This window comes from Ascaphus truei, chromosome 9 (genome assembly GCF_040206685.1).
Source record: "Ascaphus truei isolate aAscTru1 chromosome 9, aAscTru1.hap1, whole genome shotgun sequence".
Lineage (NCBI taxonomy): Eukaryota > Metazoa > Chordata > Amphibia > Anura > Ascaphidae > Ascaphus > Ascaphus truei.
Window position 1 is genome coordinate 27,438,150 of NC_134491.1, and position 11,558 is coordinate 27,449,707.

Here is an 11,558-nt window from a genome sequence, read left to right on the forward strand (position 1 = left end):
GGAGAGAGAGATAGGGGAGGAGGGATTGAAAGAAAGAGAGGGGGGGAGAGAGGGAGAGGAGCTAAAGAGAAGCGAGAGAGGGGGATAAGAGAGAGGGGGGATAAGAGAGACGGTAGAGAGGTGGGGAGAGGGGGGGAAGAGAGAGGGGTGGAAGAGAGAGACGGGAGAGACGGGAAAGAGGGGAAGGGAGAAGAGAGAGGGGATGGTAGAGTGGTGGGGAAAAGAGAGAGGGGGGAAGAGAGGGGTGGAAGAGAGAGGGGGAAGAGAGGGGAGTGAGAGAGAGAGGAGGTGTGTAAATGAAAGAGTCTTGGGCCCCGGGAAAGCTGTCATCAGTCCCAACATATATATATATATATATATATATATATATATATATATATATATATATATATATATATATATATATATATATATATATATATATATATATATATATATATATATATATATATATATATATATATATATATATATATATATATACTGAGTTAAGTTATGGTGAGTAAAAAAAGTGACAAAAACCCTCCACAGGAAAGCAAATATGCAAATATAGCTGTATGCTCATCTGCATGTCTTAGGCAGGTCTGCAACCCCGCCTTTCCCCATTATCACCCAGCATACAGCACTTCCACTGCAGCAAGGGATTCTGGGAAATGACATGCAATACATATACATATATATATATATATATATATATATATATATATATACATATACATACACACACACACACACAGTTAGGTCCGGAAATAATTGGACACTGACACAATTTTCATAATTTTGGCTCTGTACGCCACCACAATGGATTTGAAATGAAACAACTGAAATGCAATAGAAGTACAGGCTTTCAGCTTTAATTCAAGGAGTTGAACACAAAAATCGTATGAAACGTTTAGGAATTGCAACCATTTTCATACACAGTCCCCTTATTTCAGGGGCTCAACTGTAATTTGACAAATGAACACAATCATAAATAAAATGTTCATTTTTAATACTTTGTCAAGAATCCTTTGCATGCAATGACTGCTTGAAGTCTGGAACGCATGGACATCACCAAACGCTGGGTTTCCTCCTTTATGATGCTTTGCCAGGCCTTTACTGCAGCTGTCTTCAGTTGTTGTTTGTTCATGGGTCTTTCTGCCTTAAGTTTTGTCTTCAGCAAGTGAAATGCATGCTCGATCGGGTTGAGATCAAGTGATTGACTCGGCCATTGCAGAATATTCCACTTCTTTGCCTTAAAAAACTTCTGGGTTGCATTCGCAGTATGTTTTAGGTCACTGTCCATCTGTAAAGTGAAGCGCCGTCCAATCAATTTTGCTGAACTTGGCTGAATTTGAGCAGACAATATATCCCTATACACTTCAGAATTCATCCGGCTGCTTCTGTCTTCCGTCACATCATCAATAAACACTAGTGACCCAGTGCCATTGTAAGCAATGCATGCCCATGCCATCACACTGCCTCCACCGTGTTTTACAGATGATGTGGTATGCTTCGGATCATGAGCCGTTCCAAGCCTTCTCCATACATTTTTCTTCCCATCATTCTGTTACAGGTTGATCTTAGTTTCATCTGTCCAAAGAATGCTGTTCCAGAACTGGGCTGGCTTTTTTAGATATTGTTTGGCAAAGTCTAATCTGGCCATTCTATTCTTGAGGCTTATGAATGGTTTTCACCTTGTGGTGAACCCTCTGTATTTGCTCTCGTGAAGTCTTCTCTTATTGGTAGACTTGGATAATGATATGCCTACCTCCTGGAGAGTGTTCTTCACTTGGCTGGATGTTGTGAAGGAGTTATTCTTTACCATGGAAAGGATCCTACGATCATCCACCACTGTTGTTTTCCGTGGACGTCCAGGCCTTTTTGTGTTGCAGAGCTCACCAGTGCGTTCTTTTTTTCTCAGAATGTACCAAACTGTTGATTTGGCCACTCCTAATGTTCCTGCTATCTCTCTGATGGGGGCTTTTTTTTGCAGCCTAAGGATGCCCTGTTTCACTTGCATTGAGAGCTCCTTTGACCGCATGTTGTGGGTTCACAGCAACAGCTTCCAAATGTGAATGCCACACCTGGAATCAACTCCAGACCTTTTACCTGCTTAATTGATGATGAAATAATGAAGGAATAGCCCACACCTGTCCATGAAACAGCTTTTGAGTCAATTGTCCAATTACTTTTGGTCCCTTTAAAAAGGAGGGGGCTACATATTAAAGAGATGTAATTCCTAAACCCTTCCTCCAATTTATATGTGAATACCCTCAAATTAAAGGTGATAGGCTGCACTTTAAGCCCATATTCATTATTTAACTGTAACTTGAATACATTTTGGTACACAGCCAAAATAACAAAACTTGTATCAGTGTCCAATTATTTCCGGATCTAACTGTGTGTGTATGTGTGTATATATATATATATATATATATATATATATATATATATATATATATATACACATACAAATACAAATACAAACACACAAATTACTGTAGTATTTATACATTCCTATGCATGTATATACACAATTTAATGTATATACTGTAGCCTATTACTGCAGTATGTATACACTTATATACTTACAAATATGTGTATATATATATATATATATATATATATATATATATATATATATATATATATATAAAAAACGGAGAAGAAAAAAGAAGCGCCAGTTCCGTATGGTTGAAAAATCAATATGTGTAAATGTTATTCAATAACCAGAGTAGTCAAAAGGACTAGTAGTAAACTGGTGTGATTAAAAAGCAATAATATGTCTAGTACAAGCAGATAGCAGCAATAAGCAAGTGACATATGGAAGGGGATGTGGAGCAAGCAAGCAAGATAATATGGGCAAAAAAGGCCAACAGTGGTGAATGTCAATGACAGTCCATATGGCTGATGATAGCCCAGTATATATATCTTGCTATTCCACTATTTATTTAACCTCATACTAATAGTTGCATATATTATTCTATTAAACAATGTATATATCCATATAGTACACACAATATATATATATATATCCATATATTGAACAGTGTGTGTGTATATATATATATATATATATATATATATAATCCACATATGAAACAATGTATACATCCTGCTACTGAACAATGTATATGTAACAGATATGTATGTACAGCAGATCAATACACATGTATGTGTGTGTGTGGGGTGCAGAAATTGTAGAGGGGGATGTAGAGGATGGACGTGCAGTGACAGATTTATATGTGAAGGTTAGTACAGAAATAGCAGAGACTGTAGGATGGACGTGTGAAGGTTAGTACAGGAATAGCAGAGTGCAAGATGGAGATGTAGTAACAGAGCTGTGTGTGGAGTTAGTACAGGCATACCAGACTGCAAGAATGGAGGTGCAGTGACATACCTGTGTGTATGTGTGTGTTGGGTCAGTACATGAATAGCAGTGACAGCCTGTATGTGGGGTGAGAAGAGAAATAACAGGATGGCTGTAGTGACAATTACAGAACCGTGTGTGTGATGGGGGGGGGGGGGGGAAGGGGGGTAGTACAGTAATAGCAGAGGGGTCTGCTCACCTGATGATGCAGTAACAAGGGATCAGATGCAAAGCAGACAATCCTGAGTCTCTGTGACTCCTATCCCTCACACTGCCTTTTCCTATCTCTCTCGGACTCTATCTCTCCTTCAGTGTTTCACCTCTCTTATTCTCTCTTCCTATTTCTCCTTCTCTCCCTACCTCTCTCTGCTCTGACCCACTCTATTTCTCCTTCTCTCTCTCTCACTGTTTCTCCTTGTTTCTCTCCTTTTTCTCCCTCCCTTTTTTTCTCAGCATTGAATTAAACGGTCCTAACACCTCTGCAGGCAATATCTTCCCCCTCCTCCTCTAACCCATTCCTCGCTCCTCCCTCTATCCCTCGCTCTCCCCTGACTGTCGCCACGGCAACTGAGCATCTCTGAGCACCCAGCTGTAACTAGTGGAGCTCTCCCATACAACACTCTTTGCACTACAACATGACATGTTGTGTCTGCGGGAGGGGGAGCAGGGTAAGACTGCTGAGAAGAAGTGTAAGAGTGCTGGGTGGTGGGGAGAAGTGTAAGAGCGCTGGGTGGTGGGGAGAAGTGTAAGAGCGCTGGGTGGTGGGGAGAAGTGTAAGAGCGCTGGGTGGTGGGGAGAAGTGTAAGAGCGCTGGGTGGTGGGGAGAAGTGTAAGAGCGCTGGGTGGTGGGGAGAAGTGTAAGAGCGCTGGGTGGTGGGGAGAAGTGTAAGAGCGCTGGGTGGTGGGGAGAAGTGTAAGAGCGCTGGGTGGTGGGGAGAAGTGTAAGAGCGCTGGGTGGTGGGGAGAAGTGTAAGAGCGCTGGGTGGTGGGGAGAAGTGTAAGAGCGCTGGGTGGTGGGAAGAAGTGTAAGAGCGCTGGGTGGTGGGGAGAAGTGTAAGAGCGCTGGGTGGTGGGGAGAAGTGTAAGAGCGCTGGGTGGTGGGGAGAAGTGTAAGAGCGCTGGGTGGTGGGGAGAAGTGTAAGAGCGCTGGGTGGTGGGGAGAAGTGTAAGAGCGCTGGGTGGTGGGGAGAAGTGTAAGAGCGCTGGGTGGTGGGGAGAAGTGTAAGAGCGCTGGGTGGTGGGGAGAAGTGTAAGAGCGCTGGGTGGTGGGGAGAAGTGTAAGAGCGCTGGGTGGTGGGGAGAAGTGTAAGAGCGCTGGGTGGTGGGGAGAAGTGTAAGAGCGCTGGGTGGTGGGGAGAAGTGTAAGAGCGCTGGGTGGTGGGGAGAAGTGTAAGAGCGCTGGGTGGTGGGGAGAAGTGTAAGAGCGCTGGGTGGTGGGGAGAAGTGTAAGAGCGCTGGGTGGTGGGGAGAAGTGCAAGAGTGCTGGGGAAAAGTGTAAGAGTGCTGGGGAAAAGTGTAAGAGTGATGGGTGGTGGGGAGCAGGGTAAGAGTGCTGTGTGATCAGGAGAAGTGTAAGAGTGCTGGGTGATCAGGAGAAGTGTAAGAGTGCTGTGTGATCAGGAGAAGTGTAAGAGTGCTGTGTGATCAGGAGAAGTATAAGAGCGCTATGTGGTTGGGAGCAGTGAAATGCGCGCTGGGTGGTGGGGAGAAGTGTAAGAGCGCTGGGTGCGGATTGGATTAGTATAAAAGCACTGGGTCCGGGTGGATTAGTGTAAGAGCACTGGGGGAGCAGTGTAAGAGTTTGGTGTGGAGACAGGAGTTTAAGAGCGATGGGTGCTGGGAGAGTAGTGGATGAGTGCTTGGAGGTGGGGAGGAGTATTAGGCCTCACCCCCACTGCTCGCGGCTGCGTGCGCTACAGCGTGCGCGGCGTGAACAAGATACGGCCATCTATGGGGCCGGTCCCAGTCACTACCTGCGCGCGCCTGCAGAAAGCGAACTGCGCAACCACCTTTCCCAAAAGACAAATTTTTTGCCTTTTGGTGCGGTGGTCGCGATGGACACATCACGGCGGCGGTTCAGCCAATGAGGGCGAACCAGCCGCATGACGTCATGGCCATGCCTCCCCAGGGGTCGTAGCCTAGATCTTGTCTTTGTTCCCCCTGCTTGCTTGCCAAGATGCGCGTCCCATTGCGACCCCTAGACCACTGTTCGCATCTAAAACTGGTGCATGCGCCGGCAGGCGCTCTGCCGCGCTCGTGCACACAGTGACTGGGGTCGTTGCCTAAGAGTTTGGTGCATGGGGAGCAGTGTAATAGTGCTGGGTGTGGCAGGGGGAAGTGCAAGAGCACTGGGCGCAGGGGGAGACGTGTAACAGCGCTGGGTGCTATGAGGAGCAGTTTAAGAGTGCTGGGTGCAATGAGGAGCAGTGTAAGAGCACTGAGTGCAGGGGGAGTTGTGTAATGGTGCAGGGGGTGGGGGGTGTAAAAGCACTGAGTATTTGTTACCTGCTCACTGAAGCTACAAGCGCGTCTGTGTCTGTGATAGGGGGAAGGTTAGAACAGATGGAGGGAGGGGGGGCAGGGAGAGGGAATGAGAGTAGGCTGATAAATAGAGAGGAGAAACAAGGTGAGAGAGACAAGAGGGATGGTGAAAAGGAAGTGGGATAAAGATGAGATGCGGGGGGGAAAAAGGGAGTCAGAAAGAGATAGCAAAGGATGGTGTGTGAGAGATAAGAGATAGATATAATAATGGGTGAGAGAGCGAGGTTAAGAGCGAGTGTGTAAATCCAGCAGACAGATTAGTGAGACATTTTTAGCCAACCAATGAGACTCAGGAGACATTGTGTTAGGGGGAGGCTGTCACTGCACCTACACCCTGCTCTCTCTGCTATTCCTGCATTGACCCCCCCCTGCAGCCATGTACTATTCCTGTACTGACCCCTTCACACACACAGATCTGTCACCAAACCTCCATCCTGCCCTACAGCAACACCCCTCCTCCATATTGACGTATTGCTTTACTCTCTCCATCAAATATTCATGGCCCGTACTAATGAAATGCCACTTTATACAAGGGGGGGGGGGCATGCAGATGGAGGAGTAACACAGCCTATTCCGGCTAAAACACAGCTACATTTATACTGTTCAGTCTTAAACATTGCAGGCCTATCTGGCACCTAGTGGTGGCCATCATTTTCCAATATTAATCCCATATAGGAATCTGCTGGATTAAAGTGACGTGTTAGTTAAAATGAGGAAAGGTTAAATATGTTGTATTTTTGTTTTGTTTTTTTAAACATATATACTATATCAATACAAATATTAATGTACGGTATATTGTGTGTACATATACGTTTCGGCAACAAACATGACGTCTATTGCACTCTGCCACAACTAAAATGCTGCCAGCAGCGACCTTTCCCAACCAATTTGGCGTCCGAATTGCTAAATTCAATTAATTATGGCGTCAATTAATTATTGGCGTTCAAATTAATACTTTAACAAATCCTCTCAACGCTATACCATATCCAACATGGCGGTCGACGACATCTGTAGTACTCTGCCTCAAGTAACATGGAGTCCACAGCACTAGACCACAACCAACATGTCACCTGCGTTCGGACGTGAAGAGGCTTTGACTCGCGAGATCTCGTGCCTTTTAAGCGCATGCGCGGCATATTACGGCCCTTTCTGAGTTCGCCGGCAGACCGCGAAGATGAGGTGAGGGAGAGAAGGGGTTGCAATCCGTTGACATCCACGGGACACAGTGACGTGGAGCGATGGGAACCGGGGCAGAGGGAAAGGGTAGAGCCCGAAAAAGCATTGGCACCAGTTATTTCCGTTGCCACAGCGGAGAATAGTATGGGTAACGAGGATGTTACCGGTGCGTGGGAGAGTGCGGAATAGGCCCAAGTCATCCAGTATGTAACCAATGGCAGAGCTGACAATTATGCAGACACACTACAGAGAGGAGTAGCAGAGATGACAATCTAACACAATACAGGGAGAGAGACAGCAGAGGTGGCAATCTGATGCAGGGAGCGGTGGAGGTGACGGCCTCATAAGGGACAGGGCGGCGGAGGTGACCACCTCAATACACAGTACTGTGCTCTGTCTGTTGGTGCCATGTATTAACTCTTTCTCCTTTTGCAGCAGCAAAGTTTCTCGCGATACCCTTTACGAGGCGGTGAGGGAGCTGCTACAAGGATCAAAGGAAAAGAGGAGGAAGTAAGAACACGATATTGCTCCTTGATCTTAAATCCTTATGGGGTTATAGGGAAAATCCTATATAGTGTGCCTATATTGTATTTACAGCAGTATGAGCCATGTAATATCCCCTCCCTTCCGTTTATGGCAGTGGTGCTAATCACCCCCTCCCCCCCCAACAGGTCAGGTTTTCAGCCTATCCCATCTTAAGCACAGGTGGCTCCACCAGTGGCTGTCTGACAGAGGCAGTGATTGAGCCTCCTATGTTGAAGCAGGGATACCCTGAACCTGTTGTGGGTGTCTTGAGTACTGGAATTGAGCACCCCTGCCTTAAGACATTCAGTGGTGTATGCCTGGTACCAATGTCCCATTGAAGTTGAATAGGGGTTGGCTTGACCCAATAAGAGGTCAGGGAGCCGCATTTGATCCCTAAACTGGGCTGAGTTCAAAATCATTTTCTCCTGCCAGTTTATATTTGTATATTTTTCTTACGTGCAGCAGTTCCTTACACTTACAGCAATGTAATTATCAAGGCATGGGGGATGCTAGATTTTCTGGGGGAGGTGGTGGGGGAGGCACAGCAGTTATAGAGGTCTCGCGCGCTCCCTCCAGGCATTTAAATTAAATGCCCGGGGACTGCGCAAGGCCTCTATAATACACTTGCCTTTCAGCAACGCGCCGTCATGGTAACCCGGTGCCAGTGTGGTCAGTGTGATGCGGGGGTAGGGGGAATGAGACGGAGAGGAGAGCAGGTAGGGGTGCGCACGGGGAAAAGTTTGCTGCCAAAGAGTTCGTTCTCTGCAAAGCTCTTGCTTCCCACAGCGCACACTGTGGCTAGCTATTTTAATAGCCCTAATTGTGGCTATAGCAACCCAAGGAAGCGTAATGCAAACAAAACCGCATACAAAGAGTGAAAATACCATGAAAGTTGATTGTTTAAAAATAAACTCGTATGGCATCTTGAATTAAATGCTTTAATGGGGGCAGTTAGGTAGGTTCCCATATTTATGCTGCCAGGCAGAATCTGTGTATTCCCCTCTAGGGTTTTAAACTGCTGATGGGTTATATGGTAACATTTGGGATTAGGGGAAAGTGGATTTCTATAGATACTTTCTCTATATAGGCAAGAAGGGGGATATTGCGTAATTGATTTTGGTGTACGCTTGTCAGCTGAATGTGCAGTAGTGATGTACGGCATACCCGGCCATATTTTCATGACCCGTACCCGGGGGCTGGAACCCAGGTAATTTCTGCTCTGCTCACTCGGTCCTCCTCTTGGAGAACGGCAGGAACAGAGCAGCAGAAGAGTTACCTGCAGCTGGCGGTGGAGGGTGAGACAGAGCAGCGAAGGACATCAGGCGTTGGCAGCAGAGAACGTCACTTCAGTCGGTGGGAGCAACGGAAGACATCCTTCACTGCTGGGTTCCAATGGGAGCAGAGGAACATGTGACTGGAGCAGGAGCGTTACTATTGGACAGCCGGGGTGGAGTGTGACTTCCTGTGCAGCTTCTCCCTGGCTGTCCAATAGTAATGCTCCTTCTCTGGTCACACGTTTCTCTGCTCACACCGGCTGTGAAGGATGTCTTCCGCTGCTCCCACCGCCACCAGGATGTTCCTGTAGTCCTCACCCTCCGTGGTCCTCCTCATCCTCCCCCGCCGGCTGCAGGTAAGTCAAAACTACCTGGACCGGTAATTATTATTTTAATTTATTTTCGGTTACCTGCTCACTTTTGGTACCTGGTGCAACACTAATGCGCAGTGATTCATTGTCTCTTCTGGCCTCATTAACTATTTCCTCATCTTTCCCTGCAGATTCCTGGAAACTGTGGAGCTTCAGATCAGCTTAAAAAACTACGACCCTCAAAAGGACAAGCGTTTCTCTGGCACCGTCAGGTCGGGACCCCTACCCTGTAATAACCCAGCCCTTCGCCTGGTGCGCCCCCCTTCCCTTTTTACCCTTATGGGGAGGGGGTACGCTGCTGCGAACAGCACGGGTAGTTCAGACCCTCCTACTCTGGGATGGGCTGGACGGACCCCTACCCTGGGTCTTAAAACAAATGGGGAGGTGTGGTTTATGGGGTCACTCCCCCGCTAAACCCACCGACCAATGTTTAAATGATTACATTGGCATCATGCAAGGTTTGTGAGTCCTGGATCATCCCCAACACCTTCCCATTTCCCCGGCTCTCTCCTTACCCCCGTTTTTCTGTCTTCAGGCTGAAGGCGACTCCTCGTCCCAAATTCTCAGTGTGTGTTTTGGGGGATCAGCAGCACTGCGATGAAGCAAAAGCTGTGGATTTACCCCATATGGACATCGATGCCTTAAAGAAGCTGAACAAGAATAAGAAGCTTGTGAAGAAGCTGGGTATATAGATGCATAAATACATATACACACACGAATGACCTAATAACAGTGACCTGTTTAATGGTAAAGGGTTGGTCCCATAGAACATTCAGCACATGCTGCTCGGTAAGGGATCAGCCCGTATTAAAATCAGGATGCTGCCAGTGATCCCATAGCTGGGCTGTGTTATAGTGCAATTTCTTTGTGGATTCAGAAGGGTGGCCATTTTTCAGAGACCAAGCCAGAAAATGGTTTTGTGTGTTTCTCTGGGGTTGGTAACCATTGTATGGTTCAATGGTGAAGCTTGTGATTTGGGGATTTCTATAAGGGCTTTTAAAGAGTATTTCTGTTGAGACTCGGACACTAACTCGGTCTGCTTTCCCATAGCCAAAAAGTATGATGCTTTCCTGGCCTCTGAGTCGCTCATTAAGCAGATCCCCCGTATCCTGGGACCAGGGCTGAATAAGGCTGGCAAGTTCCCGTCACTACTCACCCACAATGAGAACATGGTCGCCAAGGTGGATGAAGTGAAGTCCACCATCAAGTTCCAGATGAAGAAGGCAAGTTGTACAGTGGATAAAATGGGCTGTCCCATTTATTTTTAGATTGCCAGTGCTCTTTCCCCACCAGCCTATTGGGTTGGTAATGTGTTGTGGTGCAAAGTGCTTTTGGTGTGTAGCGGGCTAAGCTGGGGATTGTCAGGGTGGCCATGTGGCTGGTTTTGCAGTTAGCCTGCCCCTCATCAGTCAAGACATTCATTTGAAGGGGGATTCCCCTGTCTATAATATACATGCATATAAACACATTACCAGACAAATATATAAAAATATTTACATACTTGTTGCTCCTGTAACCCCCCCCCGCACCCCCCCCCCCCCCCCCCTCCTGTGACACTAACACGGAATGTGACCGATACTGCTTTGATATCGTGGTAGTAAAGCCGGGACGGATGCACTGTGAGCGGCACTGATTGACGGGTCACTCACAACCACAAAACTAAATAGGTCAATCCCTGACAAGTGTTTGCAGATTGCAATAACTTTTTTAAGTTGCCTACAGGAGTATGTGGCTTCACCAACCATATAGGTATCCTACGCGCAAACTTTAATATGCATATTTATATACATCATGTAGATCTATATAAATATGTATGTTTGGTTTTTAATTCAACCTTGGTCTTATACACTGGTTACATGTGTTTAACTCTCCTCTCCCAGGTCCTGTGTCTGGCTGTGGCGGTTGGTCATGTGAAGCTGACGGAGGAGGAGCTTGTGTACAACATTCACCTCTCAATCAACTTCCTGGTCTCGCTTCTGAAGAAAAACTGGCAGAATGTCCGCGCCTTGTACATTAAGAGCACAATGGGCAAACCACAGCGTCTGTATTAACCTAACCGCTGCCCGTGGAAAATAAAGTCTCTTAAAAACACTGTGTGGATGTGTTGTCAGCTACAAGGTGATAAAGACAGACTGAAAGATGGGGACATGTTTAGAGGGTCACTGGTTCATAGGTGCAGTCTTAATGTCGGTGACATAGCTTAAGGGTCTGTCCTAGGTAGGGGCAAAATGACATGAGAGTTTAAAAGAACAGTACCATCTAAGGTCAGGATCAGGACTGCAACTTGCACACGTATATATTGTGAGTATACATATTTAT

General features: G+C 46.5%; 1 protein-coding gene across 1 annotated transcript; it reads left to right on the forward strand.

Annotated features, from left to right (window-relative positions):
• Positions 1-6,928: 6,928 nt before the first annotated feature.
• RPL10A (ribosomal protein L10a) lies at positions 6,929-11,330 on the forward strand. Its single transcript, XM_075614067.1, has 6 exons — positions 6,929-7,072; positions 7,505-7,579; positions 9,371-9,451; positions 9,775-9,923; positions 10,290-10,462; positions 11,120-11,330. Exons 1-6 carry the CDS (start codon positions 7,068-7,070, stop codon positions 11,288-11,290), a joined length of 654 nt encoding a protein of 217 aa, XP_075470182.1. The 5' UTR covers positions 6,929-7,067; the 3' UTR covers positions 11,291-11,330.
• Positions 11,331-11,558: the final 228 nt, after the last annotated feature.

Coding starts and splice junctions, on each gene's coding strand:
- RPL10A (XM_075614067.1), top strand. Junction 9,452..9,774: donor CGTTTCTCTGGCACCGTCAG/GTCGGGACCCCT, acceptor TTCTGTCTTCAG/GCTGAAGGCGACTCCTCGTC. Junction 9,924..10,289: donor GAAGCTTGTGAAGAAGCTGG/GTATATAGATGC, acceptor GCTTTCCCATAG/CCAAAAAGTATGATGCTTTC.